This window comes from Herpailurus yagouaroundi, unplaced genomic scaffold, assembly GCF_014898765.1.
Source record: "Herpailurus yagouaroundi ecotype Mexico unplaced genomic scaffold, PumYag 28, whole genome shotgun sequence".
NCBI classification, from domain to species: Eukaryota; Metazoa; Chordata; class Mammalia; order Carnivora; family Felidae; genus Herpailurus; species Herpailurus yagouaroundi.
Genome location: NW_024412376.1, coordinates 4,997,102 through 5,019,804, shown reverse-complemented (window position 1 = coordinate 5,019,804; position 22,703 = coordinate 4,997,102). Strand labels below are relative to the sequence as shown.

At 34.3% G+C, this 22,703-nt stretch overlaps 1 protein-coding gene across 1 annotated transcript in view; it reads left to right on the top strand.

Annotated features, from left to right (window-relative positions):
* Positions 1-22,703, top strand: part of LOC121039933 (A disintegrin and metallopeptidase domain 3-like) — a 143,698-nt gene that overhangs the window by 33,645 nt on the left and 87,350 nt on the right. Inside the window, exons 4-6 of the mRNA XM_040490388.1 lie at positions 10,112-10,188; positions 10,889-11,066; positions 21,038-21,103. Of these exons, the coding sequence (XP_040346322.1) occupies positions 10,112-10,188; positions 10,889-11,066; positions 21,038-21,103 (321 nt within the window). The remainder of the gene's footprint in view (positions 1-10,111; positions 10,189-10,888; positions 11,067-21,037; positions 21,104-22,703) is intronic.

The following is a 22,703-nucleotide window of genomic DNA, read 5'->3' as shown; positions in this document are numbered from 1 at the left end:
GCTTGCGCTCTTTCTGTCTTGTTCCTCTCTCCATGATCAGGGCTCCTTCCCTTCGCAGCACCTGCAGTTATTTTCTCCCCCAAATCAACTCCCCACAGCTCCTACCTTCCACAGTGTGGCCACTTTGCCACCTCAGGTTTGCCATGTCTTCTTGATGGATTGATGCTTTTATGATTATGCAATGACTCTCTTTGTCCCAAGTAGATTTCTTTGCTACTAAGTCCACTTTATCTGGTTTTAGTAGAGCCACTTTGGTTTATTTTTATGAATACTCATGTCACATGTATTTTTCCATTATTTTCATTTCAGTCTACCTCTGTTATGTTTGAAATGAGATTCTTAAGAGTATTTAGTTGGGTCACAGTGTGTTTCTTTTTTCTCCTGTGTACTCTGTATTTTTTTTACTATTTTTAGACTATTTATACATAAATTAATTATTGATGTCTTAGGGTTTTAGTTTGCCATAACCCAGGTGTTTCTTTTTTGTTTTTGTTTTTGTTTTTTTTTTTTTCTATGTTACTAATTCCTTTGTCTCTTCTTGCCTTCGTCTGGGTATTTGGACATTTTGTAGATTACATCATGATTTATTTATAGTGTTTTAAAATATTTCCTTTTAAAGTATTTCCTACTATTATAGACTTTATACTATTTCAGTAAAATATTGAAACTGTTACTGTTTGGGTTCATTTATCCTCTGCACTTTTAAAATACAATTGATTAAATATTCCTTTACATACGTTAAGTATCAGATAATATTTTATGATTTTTGTCTCAACAACCAAATAAGATTTAAGAAACTCATGAATGAAGAGATTGCCCATTATATTTACCACTATATTAATCCATCTCCCCCCCACCCCACCCAATTCTTTATGATGCTCCAAGCCTTCATGTGATATTATCACCTTTGTTTTTTGGAATTTCTTTTTGACATTCTTTAGGGGACCTTTTAACATGTTTTTTAGTGATAGTTATTTTTAATATTTTTGTCTTTTAACTTTTATACTAGAATTAAAAGTAATTTACCCTCTACCATAATATTAATACAGCACTCAGCCTTTTCTATATATATAACTTTATATATATAAATGTCTCTATGTATAACTATATATACATAACTTTATATATATAAATCTATATGTATATAACTATATATATATAACTTTGTATATATAATTTTGTGTGGGGGGGAGGGTGGCGAGAACGCTTAAGGTTTACCCTCAGCAAATTTCAAGTATAGAACATGTTATTATTATTATTAATTAATTAATTTATTTTTTGAGAGGGAGAGAGATAGTACATGAGTGGGGGAGGGGTATAACACATTATTTTTTTTTAATTTTTTTTTCTTTTTCAACGTTTTTTAAAATTTATTTTTGGGACAGAGAGAGACAGAGCATGAACGGGGAGGGGCAGAGAGAGAGGGAGACACAGAATTGGAAACAGGCTCCAGGCTCCGAGCCATCAGCCCAGAGCCTGACGCAAGGCTCAAACTCACGGACCGCGAGAACGTGACCTGGCTGAAGTCGGACGCTCAATCAACTGCGCCACCCAGGCGCCCCATATTATTTTTAACTATAGTCACCATGCTATACATTGGATCCCCAGAGCTTAATCATCTTATAACTTAAGGCTTATACCTTTTTTAAAATATTTATTTTGAGAGAGAGAGCACGGGGTGGGGAGGGGCAGAGAGAGAGGGAGACACAGCATCTGAAGCAGGCTCCAGGCTCCAAGCTGTTAGCATAGAGCCCGATGTGGGGCTCAAACCCACAAACCGTGAGATCATGACCTGAGCTGACAGAAGCTTAATCAACCCAGGTGCTCCAAGGCTTATACCTTTTGACTAGCATCTCTCCATTTCTCCCAACCCCCACCACCAGCATTCTACTCTGTTTTAATGAGTTCAACTTTTTGTTTTTAGATTTCACACCTAAGTGAGATCTTACTGTATTTGTATTTCTCAGGTTGATTTCATTTTGTACAATGTCCTCTAGGTTCATCCATGTTGTTGTAAGTGGCAGAATTTCCTTCTCTCTCATGGGTGAATAATATTCACACACATACATAACACATTTTCTATGCCCATTCATCCATCCTTGAAAACTTCGGTTGTTTCCATATAATGGGTATTGTGAATATTCCTGCAATGAACATATGAATGGAGATATCTCTTTGAGAAACTGATTTCCTTTCTTTTGGATGTATATCTAGAAGTGAGATTGCTGAATCATAGTTCAGTTTTGTTTTTAATTTTTTGAGCGATCTCCATATTGTTTTCCATTATGACCATACTCATTTACATTCTTACTGACCACATACAATGGTTCCCTTTTCTCCACATCCTTGCCAACACTTGTTATCTCTTGTCTTTTTGATAAAAAGCCACCCTATTGGGTAAGAAGTGATATCTCATTGTTTTGATTTGCATTTCCTCATGATTAGTGATGTTGAGCACCTTTTTATATATCTGTTGTATATCTTCTTTGGAGAAACATCTTTTCATGTCCTTTGCTCATTTGTTATTGGATTATTTGTTTTTCTGCTGTTGAGTTATATAAATACCTCATATATTTTGGTTAACCTCTTACAGATATGTGGTTTGCAAATATTTTCTCCCAATACATATATTGCCTTGTCATTTTGTTGAGTATTTCCTTTGCTGTGCAGAAACTTTTTAGTTTGATGCAGTTCCATTTAAAACTTTTTGCTTTTATTTCCTGTGATTTTCATGTCAAAGCCAAAAACTGATTGCCAAGACCAACATCAAGGAGGTTTTCCTGTGTTTCTTCTAGTTTTATGGAAGAAGTCTTTAATTCATTTCAAGTTAATTTTTGTAAGTGGTGTAAGGTAGGGGTCCAATATCATTATTTTGCATTTGGATATTTAGTTTTTTTCACCATTTATTAAAGAGACTATCCTTTCCCCATTGTTTGTTTTTGGTACCCTTGTGAAAGATTAGTTGATGTTCTATGTGTGGGTATATATCTAGGCTTAAGAGCCTTAGATTCTGTTCTGTTCTTCTGTTGTTTTTTTAAGCCAATATCATAATTTCCTGATTACTGTAGATTTGCCATAGGGTTTGAAATCAGGAATTGTGATTCCTCAGCTTTCTCCAGATTGCTTTGGCTATTTGGATTCTTTTGTGGCTCCATAAAAATTTTAGTTTTTTTTTTTTCTGGTTCTGTGAAGAATTCCAGTGAATTAGGGACTGTGTTGATTTGTAGATTGCTTTAGGTAGTATGGGCATTTAATAATATTTTTTTAAAATTCATGAATGCAGGATATCTTACTATTGCATCTTCATCAGTTTCTTTCATCACTGTATTATAGTTTATAGGGTATATATAGATCTTCCTTTATTAAATTTATTCCTTTTTTATTCTTTTGGGTGCTATTATAAATGGGTTTGCTTTTAAAGCAAGTTTATTAGTTTTAAATTTGTTAGTGTATAGAATCAAGTGATTTTTACATGTTGATTTTGTCCTGTGAAACATTACTGATTTTTCTTTTTTAACCTGTTTCTGTAATTGCTTACCTTACATTACTTCATTTTTGAATGTTGAACCAGCTTTGCATACTTTAGACAAATCCAAGTTGTTGATGATTTATAATTATTTTTATTAATTGTTGGACTTGATTTGCTAATATGTTGCTAAGGATTTTTGCATATATGTTCATGAGAGACATTAGTCTGAAGTTTTCTTTTAATATTTTTGACTGGTATTAGGATAATACTGTCCCCACAGAATGAGTGAGAAAGTATTCCCTCTGCTTCTATACTCTGAAAGAATTTGTAGAGAATTGGTATAATTTCTTCCTTAAATGTTTGGAGGAGTTCAACAATGAACCCATCTGGTCCTTGCGCATTCTGTTTTGGAAAATTATTAATTTTATATTTGATTAATAAATACACACCCATTCAGATTGTCTATTTCATCTTGTGTAAGGGTTGACGAATTGTGTTCTTCAAGGAGTTGGTCCATTTCAGCTACATTTTCAAATTTGTGGGTGAGGAGTTGCTCATCATATTCCTATATTATCTTTAGTACTTATGGGATCCATAGTTATGCTGCCTTTTTAATTTTGATATTAGTAATTATTTTCTCTTATTTAAGTTAGACTGTGTGGCTAGAGGCTTATTGATTTTATTGATATTTTCAAAGAACCAGCTTGTGGTTTTATTCATTTTCTGTGTTGATTTCCTGTTTTCAGTGTCTTATAATTTCCTTTTTTTTAGTTTACTTTGGATTCAATTTGCTCTTCTTTTTTTAGTTACTTAAGGGGGAAACTTAGATTGTTGACTTTAGATCTTTCTTCTTTTTAAATATATGCATTAAATGCTATAGATTTCCCCCTAAACACTATTTTTGCTGCTTCCCATAAATTTGAAAAGCTGTGTTTTATTTCTATTTAGTTAAAAAAATTTTCTTTTGACATTTCTTTTTTGATCCATGTGTCCTTTAGAAGCATGAAGTTTTTAAAAATTTTCTTTTATTTTGATAGCACACATGCATGAGCTGGGGAGGGAGGAGCAGAGAGAAAGGGAGAGAGACAGACAGACAGATGGAGAGAATCCCAAGCAGGCTCTGTGCTGACAGTATGGGAGTTCAAACTCACGAACAGTGAGATCATGACCTGAGTCAAAAGCAAGAGTTGGACGCTTAACAACTGAGCCACTCAAACATCCCGGGAAGCATGTGTTTGGGATTTTCCAGCTATCTTCTTGTCATTGACTTGTAATTTAATTCCACTGTGGTCTAATAGCAGACATTGTATTATTTCTATTCTTTTAAGTTGCTAGTGTGCTTTTTATGGCTCGGAATGTCTGTCTTGGTGAGTGTTCCATATGAACTTGAGAAAAATGTGTATTCTGCTATTTTTGGATGAAGTAGTCTATAGATGTCAGTTATATCCAGTTGATTGGTGATGTTGCTGAATTCAACTGTGTCCACTTTCAGATTATACTGTATCATATCACAAGTAGTGTGAGTCCCTTATAATAAAAAATAACCCTAGTTCTTTCCTCCCATCCCTTGTATCATTGCTTTCATTCACTTTACTTATATATAAGCATATTATATATATGAAATATGAATATAAAATGTATATCTGATATATAAGGTGTCCATATAAACATATATAGTTAAATACATTGTTGCTATTATTTGAACAATTTTTATATCAGTTAAGGATAAGAAAAAAGTTTTTATTTTACTATCATATTCCCTTATCAGCAGTCTGCCTTTATGTAGATTCAGGTTTCTGACCTATATCATTTTCCTTTTCTATATAGGATTTTTAAAAAATATTTCTTGAAAACAAGTCTGCTGGCAATAAATTCCCTTAATTTTTGTTTGTTTCATAAATTCTTTACTTCTTTCTTTTTGAAGGATAATTTTGCAAGATATAGAATCCTTGGTTGGAAGGGTGTTTTTTCTCTCAATGCTTTAAATATTTTGCTTTAATCTTTTCTTGTGTGCATGATTTATGAAGAGAAATCTTATGTAATTCTTATTATTGTTCTTCTATAGTTAAAAGTCTTTCCCCCCTGGCTTCTTTTAGGACTTTTTCTTTATATTTGATTTTCTGTAGTTTGAAAATGATGTTCCAAGGTGTAGTGGGTTTTATTTGTTTGTTTTTTTAATTCTGTGTGGAATTCTGTGAGCTGTTTGGATCTGTGATTTGGTGTCTGACATTAATTTGGGGAAATTGTCAGTTATTATTGTTCAAATATATCTTCTGCTCCTTTCTCTTTTTCTTCTCTTTTTGTTATTCCCATCGTGTGTATGTTACAACTTTTGTGGTTGTACCGTAGTCCTTGAATATATTCTTCTGTTTTAGCCTTTTTTTTCTTTTCAGATTTTAAAGTTTTGTTGATATATCCTCAAGTGCAGAGATTCTTTCCTCAGTCACTTCTCAACTACCAGTGAGCCATTAAAGGTACTCTTCATTTCTGTTACGGTGTTTTTTCATCTCTAGCATTTATTTTTGGTGCTTTCTGAGGATTTCTATCTTTCTGATTACATTGGTCATCTATTCTTACATAGTGTCTAGTTTATCCATTAGAGCACTTAGTATAATAATAAATATTATTCTAACATTCCTGCCATGTCTGTTTCTGATACTTGCTCTGTCTTTTCAAATTGTGTTTTTGCCTTTGGTATTTTTTCTCAATAGCTGGACATGATGTAGCAGGTGAAAGGAACTGCTATAAATATGCCTTCAGTAATGTAGTGGTCAGCTGTGAGGAGAAAAGTGTTCTTTAGTCATATGGTTAACTTTCAGTGTTTTACTTGGCCTGTGCCTCTGGACTATGCACATCACAAATCTTTCTCAGTTTTTCTTTTTCTTCCTCCTTAGGTGGGGCAGAATGGCCCAAGTGGGCTGGAGTTGGGTATTTCTCTTCCCCAGGTCAGTTAGGCTTTGATAATACCCCAGTAAGTTAGTCTGTTTGCTACTCAGACCTGTCTTTAAGTTGATATTTTTCTTATGCTTGATCTAGTCTGCTGTTGAAACTTTCTAGTGAATTTTCCTATCTCTTTTTTAAATTATTAATTTGTTTGTCACTCATTATCAGGGAAATACAAATCAAAACCACACTGAGATGCCACCTCACACTGGGAAGAGTGGCTAAAATGAACAACTCAGGAAACAACAGATGCTGGTGAGGATGTGGAGAAACTGGAACCCTCTTGCACTGTTGGTGGGAATGTAAACTGGTGAAGCTGCACTGGAAAACAGTGAGGAGGTTCCTCAAAAAATTAAAAATATAACTGCCCTATGATCCAGGAATAGCACTACTAGGCATTTATGCAAGGGATACAGGAGTGTTGATTCGTAGAGGCACGTGTACCCTAATGTTTATAGCAGCACTTTCAACAATAGCCAAATTATGGAAAGAGCCTAAATGTCCATCAACTGATGAATAGATAAAGAAGATGTGGTTCATATATACAATGGAATACTACTTGGCAATGAGAAAGAATGAAATCCTGCCATTTGCAGCAATGTGGATGGAGTTGAAAGGTATTATGCTGAGTGAAATAAGTCAGTCAGAGAAGGACAGATATCATGTTTTACCTCATAATGTGGATCTTGAGAAACTTAACAGAGGACCATGGGGGAAGAGAAGGGGAAAAACAGTTACAAACCATAGAGACTCTTAAACACTGAGAACACACTGAGGGTTAATTGGGGGGTGGGGGAGAGGGGAAACTGGGTGATGGGCATTGAGGAGGGCACTTGTTGGGATGAGCACTGGGTGCTGTATGTAAGTGATGAACCATGGGAGTCTACCCCAAAAAGCCAAGAGCATACTTTACACACTGTATGTTAGCCAATTTGACAATAAATTATATTAAAAACAAAAAGAAAAAAAATTCTTACTTTGTTCATGCATTGTTCTCTTGACCTCAGTGTGTATCTGTATGAGGGTTATTTTTTTATTGAGGTATAATTGGCATTAACATTATATCAGGTTCAGATGTTCAACATGATTCAGTATTTGTATATGTTGTCAAATCATTACCACAGTTATTCTAGTTAACATCCATCACCATACAGTTACTGGATTTTAAGATCTATTCTCTTAGCAACTTTCAAATAGACAATATAGTATAATATAGAATAATTAACTTAAAATAATTACTTATTATTTTGTAGCTGGAAGTTTGTGTCTGAGAGTTCATTTTAACTTCTCTCTAATGTTAATCATTTACATTCATTTCAATAGGGTCAATTTCTGGAGATTTATCTTGTTCCTTGTTTGAAACATTTTTTTCCTGATTCTTCATTTTACTTGACTCACTGTTTGGGTTGTTGGCTCATAGTCAAAGCAGTCACCTCTCCCAGTCTTCACCAACTGGCCTTATGCAGATGTGGACTCCCCAAATCAGCCTTGCCATTGATTTTGGGGGCCTCTACTAACTTTTTATTTCTTCAGGTAGAAGCAGGCACCTGTTTTTGTCCTGCTGTCTCTGTGCTGGTTAGGAAGGAGGATCAAAGGTATCTACCATTCCAAGCTGCTATCTCTGGTCTCTAGATTGTAGAGGCAACTAGATTGTACCAGTTCTATCAGTGCTCCAGGATTGGTGAGACAGATGCTAATTCTATGAGCAGTTTTGGTGGAGTGGGGCACTGCATGCATGAATAAACTTTTTCCTTCTCTAGTGAAAGGCAGAAAGCTAGAATTTTCATTAACTTACTCTGTGCTGATCAATTACTCTGTGTTGCAGATCAATTATGTGTAACTAGTCCAAGTCACCACCCTTATTTTTGCCTGGGTTGCTAGCTGTGCTGAACTCATCAGGGCTCCAAGACTGGTGACACAGTTCTTTTGGTAGCCCCTTCAGAAAAATTGGGGCACCTGATATGTGAAAAATCCCTTTCCTTCCCTGGTCAAGCTGGGAAACAAAGGGTCTCTTTGTGATCATATGGCAGTGCCCTGGACAGTGTCCCTGATGTAAGGTATACCAAATCTCCATATTGGCTTTAATGAGTCTGATTTTGCATTCTCCTGGAGTGGTGCAGAAGCCTTTCAATTAGTTTTTGATTAATCATAAAGAGAATTTGCCCATGTATTACTGCTAAATTGGTGTATTTGTTCTATGGTAGGGGGTCCAGGGCTTCCTACTCTATCTTCCTGACCAGAATTTCAGCCTTTATTTCTCTGAGTACTTTTCAACTCCACGTTCTTTCTGTTTTCTTTCTTGGATTCTGATATATATTTTAGATCTGCTATTGTTCCACAGCTTATTTGAGGCTCTAGGATTTTCTTAGCTCATTTTTCTGTTTCATATATTGGATAAATTCCACTGATCTGTCCTCAAGTTCAGAGATTCTAACTCTTGTCATCTCCACTTTACTTTTGAGCCTATCGTAATAATTTATTTGCTTTCTTTGTGGCTTTTATTTCTATTCTGTAATTTCTTTCAAGATAATTTGTAATTGTTCACTGAAACAGTTCTCCATGGCTGGTTTAAAATCTTATCTGCTAGTTCCAACATGTGTCTCATATCAATATTGGCATCGGTTGGTTGTTTTCTCTCTCTTTTTTTTCTTCAGTTCTTGATATAGTGGGTGATTTTTGCTTGTGTCCTTGGTATTTAAGTCTTCTGTTTTTGAAGGCAGTCACCCAGTTTAAGTTTAGATTTAGAGTGTGTTGTTTGAATGATAATTTAGCTTTCTTGTAGGTTTTAAAGTTATTCTGTTGTGCTTTGTTCTTCTAGCTCTACTGGACCTCTGCTATTGCAGCCTGTGGTGGTAAGAGGTATTACCTGTGCCACTGCCTCTCAGTGAGGAAAGTTCCTATCTGGAACAAATGGAAATAATATGTATGGCAGCTAATAATGTATAATAACAACATATAAACAAATTCATAGGAAAGAATGTGAATCATAATAGCATAGCATTAGCAAAGGAACATAACTGACTGTACAATCACTAGAATTTTAAGTGGAGAGATGGGAATATTCACTGAAAGAGAGTATTAGGGGAGAACCTGGGAAGACTAATGCTGTGAAAGTCCATGGAGAGGAGAGCTTGGAATAAGATGATAAACATGGTGAGATATTACAGAGAAATTTAAAAAAAAAGAAATATCATTTAAGATACTTTTGGGTAACTTAAAAAATAAGTGAAATGTTCAGATTTGAAGTCAAATTACTACTGTGAGATACATAAAGTTAGTAGTTATAAACTATACATACATTCAAGAAATGTGGCTTAGAAAGAAAAGATGCAGTAAAGGAAGTTGAAAAAAATTTAGAATTATAGCAAGGATTATCTAGGGAAGGATAAGAGTCATGATTATTCTTAATCAAAAAGTGTTAAGAGGAAGAGATTGCAAGTAATGCAATATCTGGTGGATAATATGGTAATGGATACATCTGAATGTTTGATGATGTTTAGGAAGTAAGGATAAACCAAAAACTTTATTTACAAATCATTCATGCACTTGTTGTGATGAGCGCTGGATGTTGTATAGAAGTATTGACACTGTGTTGTGCACCTGAATCTAATATTATACTGTGTGTTAACCAACTGAATTTAAATAAAAACTTAACAAGCCCAATTATTCATGAATGTATCTTCATACACTCCTCTTTAGGGCCATTGCCTTTATCAAGGATATGCTGCAGAGGTTCCAAAATCAGTTGTGACACTTAGCACTTGTTCTGGACTCAGGTAATGGCATTTTCTAGAGATGAACATGATTGAAAATCTTGTGTGGTCTTTAAAAAAATTTTTTTTAAGTTTATTTATTTTTGAGAGACAGAGACAAAGATAGAGACAGAGTGTGAATGGGGGAGGGGCAGACAGAGAGAGAGATATAGAATCTGAAGCAGTCCAGGCTCAGAGCTGTCAGCACAGAGCCTGAAGTGGGGCTTGAACCCATGAACTGCAAGATCATGACTTCAGCTGAAGTTGGACAGTTAACTGAGCCACCCAGCCGTCCCCAAAATCTTGTGTGATCTTTTAATTTTCAGAAACATCTTGAAGGATAGAATGAAGACAAAGAAAATAGAGATTTTGATTGTGTTTCTTCCCATATACTTTCTTTTCCTCCTTCTCTTTTTTAATCACTGTCCCAGGCATGCAGTCATAATACTTATGCAGAAATAGCTTCCACTAACTAGTTTGAAGAATATTCAAATTTCTTAGTCACACTAGAACCACAATGACTCCAAATGGCATAATAGAGAGAAGCTATAAAATTGTGTTTGAAAGTTTATCAAAGTACAAAGAGATGATTCTTAGATATTAGACCACAAGCACCACTGTTAAATTTCTATAAAATTTTTTATTTAATGGTGATTTACATTTCTCAGTGGGTACTCTATATTAATTATCTTTTTATTTCTTTTTTATGTGTTTAAATATTTAGGGGATTATTGCAGTTGGAGAACGTCAGTTATGGCATTGAACCATTGGAATCTGCAGCTGCATATGAGCATATGCTTTATCAAATAAAGAATAATAAAACTGAGTTTTTGCCCTTACAAGAAAATTATCCCACGACCCAAGTGGTAGATCAGTCCTACCGGATACTTGTGAAATCAGAAGTAAGTAACCACTTAAATGTGATCTTCACTTGTGTTATCTTTGATAAATTTATTCACATTGGAATGTGTTACATTTGGAAAACAGATTTAAACTGATATTGATTATATTAAAATTTTCAATTGTAAGATATTTATTTTAAATATATTTTGGGGGTGCCTGGGTAGCTCAGTTGGTTGGGTGTCAGACTTCTGCTCAGGTCATGAGCTCACCATCCATAAGTTTGAGCCCCGCATCAGGCTCTATGCTGCCAGCTCAGAGCCTGGAGCCTGCTTCAGATTGTGTCTCCCCCTCTCTCTGCCCCTCCCCTGCTCACTCTCTGTCTCTCAAAAAAAAAAAAAAAGAATAAACGTAAAAAAAATTTTTAAATATATTTTTATATTTAGACATGATATATAGAAAATGTAATAGATATAAACACACATAATTAAACAATAAAAATTCTCACATTTTCCTAATTGCAAGTATATTGATGCATATATACATATTTGCATTGTTATTGAATTAACATTCTACTAATATAATGTTACACAAATTTGCTGATTATTTCTTTCTCAGAATTTTCCTTGCCAATACATTTTTTCTTTGTAGCAAAGTATTATTTTGATAGAAAATTTAAAAGTGGAAAAGGGGCAAGAAATTGTCCTAAATCTCATTGTCTATAGAGAGATAGTGCTTTTGGAGTATTGGAGTATTTGTTCCAATTCTTTTAATATATCTAATTATAAAGGTAGATCTATAAGTATATGGATTTTTTAAAAATTTATTTAAATTCAAGTTAATTAACATATAGTGTAGTATTGGTTTCAGGGGTAGAAGCCAGTGGTTCATCACTTATATATAACACCCAGTGTTCATCCCAACAAGTGCCCTCCTTAATGTCCATCACCCATTTAGCCCCTCCCCCTACCCAACACCCCGCCAGCAACCCTCAGTTTGTTTTCTGTTTTTAAGAGTTTCTTATGGTTTGCCTCCCTCTCTGTTTTTATCTTATTTTTCATTTCCTTCCCCTATGTTCATCTGTTGTGTTTCTTAAATTCCACATGAGTGAAATCATATGATATTTGTCTTTCTCTGACTGACATATTTTGCTTAGCATGGTACACTCACTCTAGTTCCATCCACGTTGTTGCAAATGGCAAGATTTCCTTCTTTTTGATCACTCACTAGTATTCGATTGTATATATACACCACAACTTTATCCATTCATCAGTTGAAGGGCGTTTGAACTTTTTCCATTAGTTGGCTATTGTTGATAGCACTGCTATAAACGTTGGGGTGCATGTGCCTCTTAAAGGTAACATAATTTAATGATAAGTAAAAGTATGCATTATCCTTTTAATAGCAAACAGGATATTTTTTTTTAAATTTTTTTTTTTAACGTTTATTTATTTTTGGGACAGAGAGAGACAGAGCATGAACGGGGGAGGGGCAGAGAGAGAGACACAGAATCGGAAACAGGCTCCAGGCTCTGAGCCATCAGCCCAGAGTCCGACGCGGGGCTCGAACTCATGGACCGCGAAATCGTGACCTGGCTGAAGTCGGACGCTTAACTGACTGCGCCACCCAGGCGCCCCAACAAACAGGATATTTTAAAATGCGTATTATCTTTTAATAGGAAAAAGGAAATTTCAAAGTGGAGTAAATTTCCTTTTTGTTGTTAAAAGGATAATGCAAATTTTTACTTATCGGTAAATTATATTACACTTGTTATTACTTTAAATTAAATATATTGGTTAACATCTATTAAAATATTAAATAGACACATATGTAAGGAAAATAAGAATGAATCATATGCCATTTTCTAGAGGTAAATGAAATTGTGGAATCCACTGCAATCATTTTGATGTGTACCCTTTTGTACTTAAATATGTTACAAAATTATGTCATATTTTGTGTTTTTATTTTTTTTAATGTTTATTTATTTATTTTGAGAGAGAGTGCTCATGCACAAGCAGGGGGGAAGGGCAAAGATAGAGGAAAGAGAGAATCCTAAGCAGGCTTCGCATTGTCAGCACAACCCCAATGCAGGGCTCAATCTAAGGAACTGTAAGATCATGACCTGAGCTAAAATCAAGAGTTGGATGTTTAACCGACTGAGCCATCCAGTCACCTGGCTTTGTGATATCTATCTATCTATCTATCTATCTATCTTATCTATACATACATGTGTGTGTATATATATATATATATATATATATATATGTCCATATGTATGGATATATATGAATCCCTGTCTATATATTGTCATCATGATTGGATATCACATTAAAGAGAAGCAGGGACGCCAGGGTGGCTCAGTTGGTTGAGCGTCTGACTTCGGCTCAGGTCATGATCTCAGTTTGTGGGTTCGAGCCCCACATCAGGCTCTGTGCCGACTGCTTGCTCAGAGCCTGGAGCCTGTTTCAGATTCTGTGTCTCCTTCTCTCTCTGCCTCTCCCCCGCTCATGCTTTGTCTCACTCTGTTTCTCAAAAATAAATGTAAAGAGAAGCAAAACAAAATAGTAATGAGTGGTACTTAAACTGAATTTATGATGAACTCCATCTCATTGTTGCTTTAATTTGCATGTATTTATTTTGTCAAAGATATTGGTGCATATACAGCTCATAAAATTATAAAATATAATCATATATAGGGATGACCCCCAACTTTATGCCAGCTCTGGAAACCATCTGCATGTTTTAATACAACACTGAATACAATTGAAGACAATTTTTGCCACTGAAATAGAGTACTATCACATAAGTAAATTGAAAAACTTTAAAGGATTCCATGAATACTCTTCTGTGGCAGAGGAAGACCCTAAGAGATGGACATAAGTTTGGAAAAAGACCCACTCCAGTGAATCAGCAATAAGACAGAGATTAGATAAGATAGAGATAATATACCTTCCATTGCCTTGATTTGAATTACAAGTCTGTCCATTTTAGCCACAAAAACTTTGGCGAGTAACATAATCTATGTTTAAATTCCTTATCTGTAAAAAACTGATAATAAAAATAATATCTAACTCATACAATTATTTCAAAGATTAAGTACATTTATAGATAGAAATTCCTTAGCATAGTATGTAGACAAGTAAAATCCCAGTAAAAATCACTACTACTATTATTTGATCACCATATTTTCTAATGTTGTGGGGAAAGGTAATTGGAAGTAATTATGGAAAGTTTGGGTACAAACAAAATGTAATAATGAAGTAAAATAGAGATAAACATTTCAGAACCTAAGAAGAAACCAGGGATGTCATTTCAGGACTGGAGATCAATATTTGTATGTATTTGGGAATTTTATATCTTTTATGAAGTAACTTGACAATTGCTTTTCATCCTGAATTTGATACACTTAAATCTATAGGTTTAGTAAACATGTTTTCACATGACTAATGCTTTTATGAGCACAAAAAAAGAAAGTGAATATCTTCAGTCAAAGCAACAGAAAAAAATAACATAAAAGTTTCTATTTTAAGTATATTTTAACATTCATGAAAGTAAACACAGATACACTTATAAACAAGGTAAATACCTTCATTATAATCCAGAGTTGAAAAGTAGAAGAGAAACCAAACAATATACTATAAAGGTTTTATCTATTAAAAGAATATTAAACACATGTCTTTACCCCCCTGCCCCTTTTTAAAAACCCACTGAAATGAAAAGGAAGTTTTAAACCAGCATAAACATACAAACACAAGAAAACAGGAGAGGAGTAATAACAATGGACGTTGGAGATAGCTGATTTAGTGCCCCAAATTTGAATTCTAAACTGGGTAATTGGGATAGGCTATTGGAAACTTGACATGTACTGCAGTACTATTCAAATGTTTTTGGAATTGCCTGACCAGTTGCCGTAGGAAGTGATTTTAAAGGTGGGCCCAAGAAGATAATTCGTTGAAAATAAGTTGTATAAGTATTTAGCAACCTTGGCTTCCTGTACTAATCAACTGGAGACTGACATACTTGAAAGCTGTTTTCTTTGGGGAGTCTCTGAAATGGGGACACCACACACAGATGTTCTATTGTATTTCCAGGTGGAAGAGGAATATCATACTGAAACTGGTGTGTTTAAATTAAACTTGGCACATTGGATATTGGGAACCAGGCTTACACATTCTAAGAATTGTATTGGAAGACCCCTCTTCAGGAAGGAATTAAACTAGCCAAAAGAATCAAAACTAATCATATCGACAGGGTTTTCCCTGCCAACAACCCAGACACATTGCTTTCTCTGAAAAAAATAGCCTGTAAATTCCATTTATGGTCATAGGGATGTGGGAATAAACTTAAATACTCAATTGCTAATAAATGAAGGGGCCCTAGACATATGATGAAACAATTTAATATGGAAGATAGAGACATGAAAAAACAAATTTTTAAAGCTTGAGGTATCAAAGAATACAGAGGGTGAAGAAAACAAAATGGCAATATCCTCAGAGGAATAAGGGAAAATATTTCATCTATAAATTTAAGAATAGAGTGCTATTTAAAAAATTACATTCAGCCTGTAATTGTTCTTAGAAATTTAAAATTATGATAATAAAAATGAAAAAAAAGAGAAACCTCAATAGGAAGTTCACAAAATAAAATTTTAGAAATCACACAAAAAGTAAAGTATAAAGACAAATGACAGGGAAATTTGAAAGATAAGAAATTAAAATAAAATAAGAATTTGGGTGACACAATAGGAGTCCCAGTATGAATAAAGAGAGGAAATAAAGAGTTGAATAAATCATAAATAATCCAAGAAAAATTCTCAGAATTATTTAAGGTGAGTTTCTGTTCTGATATTTAAAAAATCGGGTTTCTTATATAGTCAAGATGCAGAATAGCCTGAAATTTCCTAGCAGCAATACTGGAAGTTGAAAGACAATACCACAATTACTTAAAGTGAGGCAAAGTAATTTCCAGTCTGTAATTCTGTACCAACCCAGAACTACATAACTGAAATTTTTTGATTGAAACTATTTCTTTTCCTCCTAATGTGACATGTTCTTACCCCCAAAATGAAACAAATAATTAAGCAGAAACAAAGAGACCCTAATCTCATCCTGATTGAAGATAGTAACCAAAAGCAATCACAACCAAATTCACAAACAATAGTTGCCAAATATCATGAACTTTCAACCAGATGAAAACATGGAAGAATTGTGTAAGCAGCTGTCCTCAATCGGTATTTTTCATGAGAATCACTATTAGGTCAAATGTCACTAGATTTTGAAACAAACAATTCCTAACTCTCAGTGGCTTAACAGGTTTATGTCTTGCTCATGAAAATACCAAAGTGGATGAAACTTTCCGGTTGATTCCCTTCCTAGCTTTGGCTCAGGAGTCCCCTACTAGGTTATTTGAATTTAGTCAAGAGTAAGGGGAGGGGCGCCTGGGTGGCGCAGTCGGTTAAGCGTCCGACTTCAGCCAGGTCATGATCTCGCGGTCCGTGAGTTCGAGCCCCGCGTCAGGCTCTGGGCTGATGGCTCGGAGCCTGGAGCCTGTTTCCGATTCTGTGTCTCCCTCTCTCTCTGCCCCTCCCCCGTTCATGCTCTGTCTCTCTCTGTCCCAAAAATAAATAAAACATTGGAAAAAAAAATTAAAAAAAAAAAAAAAAGAGTAAGGGGTGAAGTGTGAATGCATCCCCACCCCAAGAGTTGGGCCTGGACAGGTGTCTCATAGACATCTCTTCTGTTGGAGAAGGAAACAAATATCCTTGGATAATTGGCCATTTCTTATAATAAAACAAAAGTGTAATAAAAGTCACTAATCCCCACCCTTTGTTCAAGAATGGTTTGACTTGAAAGAACTACATATGTTGTAAAATAATAATAATTGGAAAGGAGTAAACACGGAGCATATGAAATAGAAGTATAAAATGTAAGGTGGAAAAACACAAAATCCAAAGTGAATGAAAAAACTTCGTTTATATTCATGTACTGCCTCATAGGTGCCACATATTGTTTTAAGAGCTTTACATATATCCTATCTTTCCAATTTTTTCAACAATTCTAAAAGTTGGTACTGTTACCCCCTTTTTCAGATTAGGATACAGATTTATAGAGTTTAAATTATTTTCCTAGGAAATTCTCTGGTAACATGTAGCATTAAAATTCAAACCCAGATAATATGACCATGACCCCAGAGATATGGTCTGTAGTACGCTAAGGGCCTACCTTTATATAGTCTGTTTAAAAGATCCTTGGAAGTGCTCAGGAAATAAATGTAAGAGAAAAAGCTATTTTAAAAATGAAAGACATTGATAATAAGACTAACAAATAAGAGAATAGACACTGTGAGATTACAGTCAGGTTTAAGAGAATAGAAAGCAATTATATATAAACAATGGTAGAGAAAAACCTAAGAATGTGTAATGGTGAATTTTATGTGTCAACTTGACTGGGATATATTGATCAGATAGTTGGTCAAGTTTTGTGGGTGTTTCTGCGAGGGTGTTTTTGAATAGGATTAACATCTAAATCAGTAGACTTTGAGTAAAGCAGAAATGCCTTTCATATTTGGATGGACCTCATCCAATCAGTTGATGTCCTGACTAGGACAAAAGGATGGACCATCCCACAGAATCGTCCAGGTAACTGCCTTCAGACTGGAAATTCATGATAAAAACTAGGAATAGAAAACTTCTTTGACCTGATAAAGAACATCTATAAGTATCTACCTAACATAATGAATGCTAAGTGATAGAATGTTTTGCCGCTCTTATGGACTGCATGCTCTATCCCGAAATTCATATGTTAAAACTCTAACCCTCAGTAAGATGGTATTAGGAAGTTGAGGCCTTTGAAAAATAATTGGGGTCAAATTAGGTGGTGAGTATAAGGCTCTCATGATGGGATTTATGCTTTTATTAAAAATTAAGAGACATGGATCTCTCTCTCTGTTCTGTTGTGTGAGCATATAAAAGGAAGATGGCCATTTGCAAACTAGGAAGAGTGGTCTCACCAGATACCACCTCTGCTGGTGCCTTGATCTTGAACTTCCCAGCCTCTAGGACTGTGAGAAATATGTGTTTGTTGTTTAAGCCACCTAGCCTGTGGTATATTTGTTACAGCCTGAACTGACTAAACAGCCCCTAAGATTAGGAATAATTCAAGGATGTCTGCCTTCTCTACTTTCAGTCAACATTTTACTGGAATTTCTGGATAATACAATAAGCAAAAGAATAATAAATGGCATACATTTTTTAAAGTAAAAAATAACCTTATGTTTTTAGTGACCTAACTCTGTATATAGGAGATCACAAAGAAACTCTACCAAAGCTATCAGGAATATAAGAGAGTCTAGCAAAGTCACAGGAAACAAAGATATTGATGTTGTTAAGATGTTCATTTCCCCCTTATTGATCTGTAGATTCAGTGTAATCCCAATCAAAATTCCAGAAAACATTTTTGTGAAAATCGGTTCTCAAATTCATAAGGACATGCAAAGATCCTAGAATAGTCACACAGTTTTAAAAAGAAGAACAAAATAGGGCCATCTGGGTGGCTCAGTCGGTTAAGTGTCTGAAATCGGCTCAGGTCATGATCTCACAGCTCTTGAGTTGGAGCCGGCTTCAGGCTCTGTGCTGACAGCTCTCTTTGCCCCTCCCCCACTTGCTCTCTGTCTCCCAAAAATAAATAAACATTTAAAAAATAAATAAAAATAAGAACAAAATAGAGGACTTACATTACCTCTGTTTTTTTTTTTTTTAAGGGCTAGGTAGTATATTTTTTAGGCTTGTGAGGTATATGATCTATTGCAGCTACCTCACTCTACCTTTGTAGCATGAAAGCAGCATAAATAACATATAAACAAATGGGTGTGGCTTTATTCCAATAAGATATTTTTTACAAAACAGGTGGCCATACCTTGGGTTATAGTTTGCTGACCCCTGCTATAGAGATACATACCGTGATTGGTGTAAGCATAGACATATAGATCAGTGGAACAGAATAGGTCAGAAGTAGACCCACATACTAATGGCAGATTGATTTTCCACAAAGGTGCTGGGGACTTTAAAAGGTTAAAGAATAATGTCTGCATTAAATGCTGCTAGAAGACTGGACATCCATATGGAATAAAATGAATCTTGACTCTTATTTTAAAAACTGAATTAGAGCATTGGCTTAAATATCAAAACATAAAATTTCTAGTAGGGAACTTAGGAGAAACCAAATTAATGAGCCATAAACATGTGAAAAGCTGTTTCACATTAAGCATCAGGGAACTGCCAATTAAAACCTCAATAAGATATCAGCAAGCACCAATAAATGGAAATGATGGAAAAGACAATATCAAATATAGGCAAAAATGAAGAGCAATTGGGACTCTTATTCTGGGTGAAAATGCAGAATGATCAAACTACTTTAGAAAGCAATCTGGCACTTTTGTATTTACTTTACACACTCACAATTATCACATAACTCAAGTATTCCATCTTCAGATATTTACCAAGAACAATGAAAGAATATAGCTAACTGCACAAAGATCTGTGCATGGATATTCATAGCAGCTTTGCTTATAATAGCTAAAATGGGGGACACCTGGGTTGTTCAGTAGGTTGAGCATCCGACTTCGGCTCAGGTCATGATCTCATGGCTTGTGAGTCCAGCCCCACGTCAGGCTCTGTGCTGACAGTTCAGAGCCTGGAGCCTGCTTCGGATTCTGTGTCTTTCTCTCTTTCTCTCTGCCCCTCCCCCACTCACACTCTGTCTCTCAAAAATAAATAAACATTAACAAAAATAAAAAAAATTAGCCAAAATGGCTAAATAATCCAAATGATCATTGTCAACTGAGAAAGGAGCTGAAATAAAATAAAAGCATTTATTTGGGGTCTCAGAAATGCAATTTGGTGAGTACAGATTTGGGTAGCAATCCAATTGTCCCCTAGGGAACAAAAGTGAAGGTTTTATTTTAAAGATGAAAGGGGATGCTTGCATATGTTGCTTACAAAGATTTTGGCTGTTGTTGGCAGAAAACTAAACTTGGCTAAACATAATTGGCTGCTAAGGCTGTCACTAAGCAAAAGTTTGTTACTATAGCAAGTTGCAGATGTTTGTGCAGACTCCTTGGAATATTTAAGTTTGGATCCAACTCAGAAATTTGTGGTTCCATCCAGTGAGGAGGTACATAAGGCCCACCTCCTTAATGGCCTCCCAGTTTCATTTTAAAACCCCTTGATGTAAGTGACTCCGTTTTATTTCACCTTTCACATCATCAACAGGTAAATGTATGAAAAAGTTGTGGTGTATTCCTAAAATGGTGCACTACTTAGTAATAAGAACTGATGAATTACTAACAATCACAACAACATGGGTGAATTCTGAGTGAAAGAAGTCCGATATAAAAGTACACATCATATGATTCCAGTTACATGAAATTCTCTACCCTGTGGTGAGAAAATCAGATTATTGCTTGCCTTGAGCCATGTGGGCAATTGACTGAAGAACATGATAGAAATTTTCTTTATCTTACTTATGGAAATTATTACGTGGATATTTACATTAGTACTAATTCATATATTCTAAAAATGGATGCATTCTATTGAGTGTAGCCACAAGTTAATATAGATAATAAAAATAATGAGAAAATAGAGGCAAACATCTGGTGTAAAATTGATGGGGATTTATTTAGTTTGAAGGTTGCAGAGGGAGGGTCTTGGAGGAAGGTTTTAAGAGGAAAGAAACATGGTTTCTCTGGTAACTTTTTGAGGATTCTAGTGATTAAGAATATAGGTAAAAGCTTCTGATTTGTTCCTAGAATTTGTATTTGGAATCTCACCTGCTTATTTATTCAGTGGGCATTTATTCTTTTATTTTCCTATTATTTATATCTTGATGAATCTGTATTTATATGTATCTATACCTCTCTTTGTGTATGTATGTCTATATATATATGTATACATATTTGTATAAAATGTAGATGATGATTACAAACAATATAAGAATTAAAAAAATGTTTTATTTAACTGATGTCCTCTGTTTCACAGAAAAAATCAGATGTTGAGCTATTGAAAAGAATTCTGAAAATTCAAATCATTATGGATAAAGCCTTGGTGCGTATTACTGATATATTTCATCATATCTTTGTCTTATGTTTAAATTCAAAGGGAATATGAAAAAGAAACTTCCCTTGGTTGCAATACAGGTATTATCCTCTGTTAACATTATGTATCTCTGTATAGCAAGACATAAAAAAAAATGTTGTCTATTGGTTTTACATTGACATATGGGGACCAATATCTATGATGTTGATTTCCAAATCATTATAGAATTCTAGCAATAATGTACAGATATGTATGTATGGAAGGGTTCTACTACACTAAATCTGTTGGATTACAGCTACCTATAGAAATTTCTGAATCTGCTCCAAATTGTGGTAAACTCTTTTCCTTAAGTAAGTTTCCATTTTAACACAAGCTATTTTATTACTCAATTGGAGATCCTTGTTAAATATTATCTTTTATAAGATTATGTGTACAATTGCTTGAGTTCTCTAGTGGAAGTTTCGTATTTCAAAAATGAGGTTTATTCATAGGAATATTTTTTTAGTTATGGAAATTTTTGTTTATGTAATCAGTTTGAGTAAAGTCATATGAGTAAAAAGTTAAAAGATCAGATTTGTCCATTATCACTGATATTTTTGCGTAAAGTGTCTCAGTGAGTGTCATAATGTCATAAAAGGAAATATTTAGGTCTTTAAATAATTTTTAAAAATCAGTAACGTACTGTAAAGAATAGATAGACAAAATAAATAAATAATAAAAAAGCACATATAGTTTTATTACCAGGTGATAAATCATATGCACACATCCTGTTTTTAATGTGTACATGCATATTTGTATGTATTCATATACCTTGTTTTATATATGCTATTTTGTAAATTAATTTATAATGCTTTATTTCCCACTTATTAATGAAATATATTATTTCAATTTAATTTTGATGTTCACAATATCCAATTAATAAAATATTTAATATAATTTAATCTGATTTACTAGCTAATGCCCTTTGGGAACTTTTTTCATTTTGTTTTAATGATTCAAATTATTATTTAAATTCTAGTTAGTTAACATATAATGTAATATTAGTTTCAGGGGTAGAAGTTAGTGATTCATCACTTATATAATGCCCAGTGCTCATCACAAAAAGTGCTCTCCTTAAATACCCATCACCCATCTAACCCATCCCCTACCCAGCTCCCCTCCAGCAACCTTCAGTTTGTTCTCTATGCTTAAGTGTCTCTTTTATAGTTTGCCTTTCCCCTATGGTCATCTCTTGTTTTTTGTTTTTTAAATTTCACATATGAGTGAAATTATATGGGATTTATTTTTCTCTGACTTATTTTGATTAGCATAATACACTCTAGCTCCATCTACAGGTTGCAAATGGCAAGATTTCATTCTTTTTTATGGCTGAGTGTATATATATATGTGTATATATATATATACATATATATGTGAACAATATATATATGTAATATATATGAATATATTTGTGAACAATAGCCAAGTTATGGAAAGAGGCCAAGCATCCATTATTTATTAATGGATGCAGATGTATGTACAAAGATGTACATAGATGTACATGTACATGTACATGTACAAAGATGTACATAGATGTACATGTACATGTACATGTACAAAGATGTACATA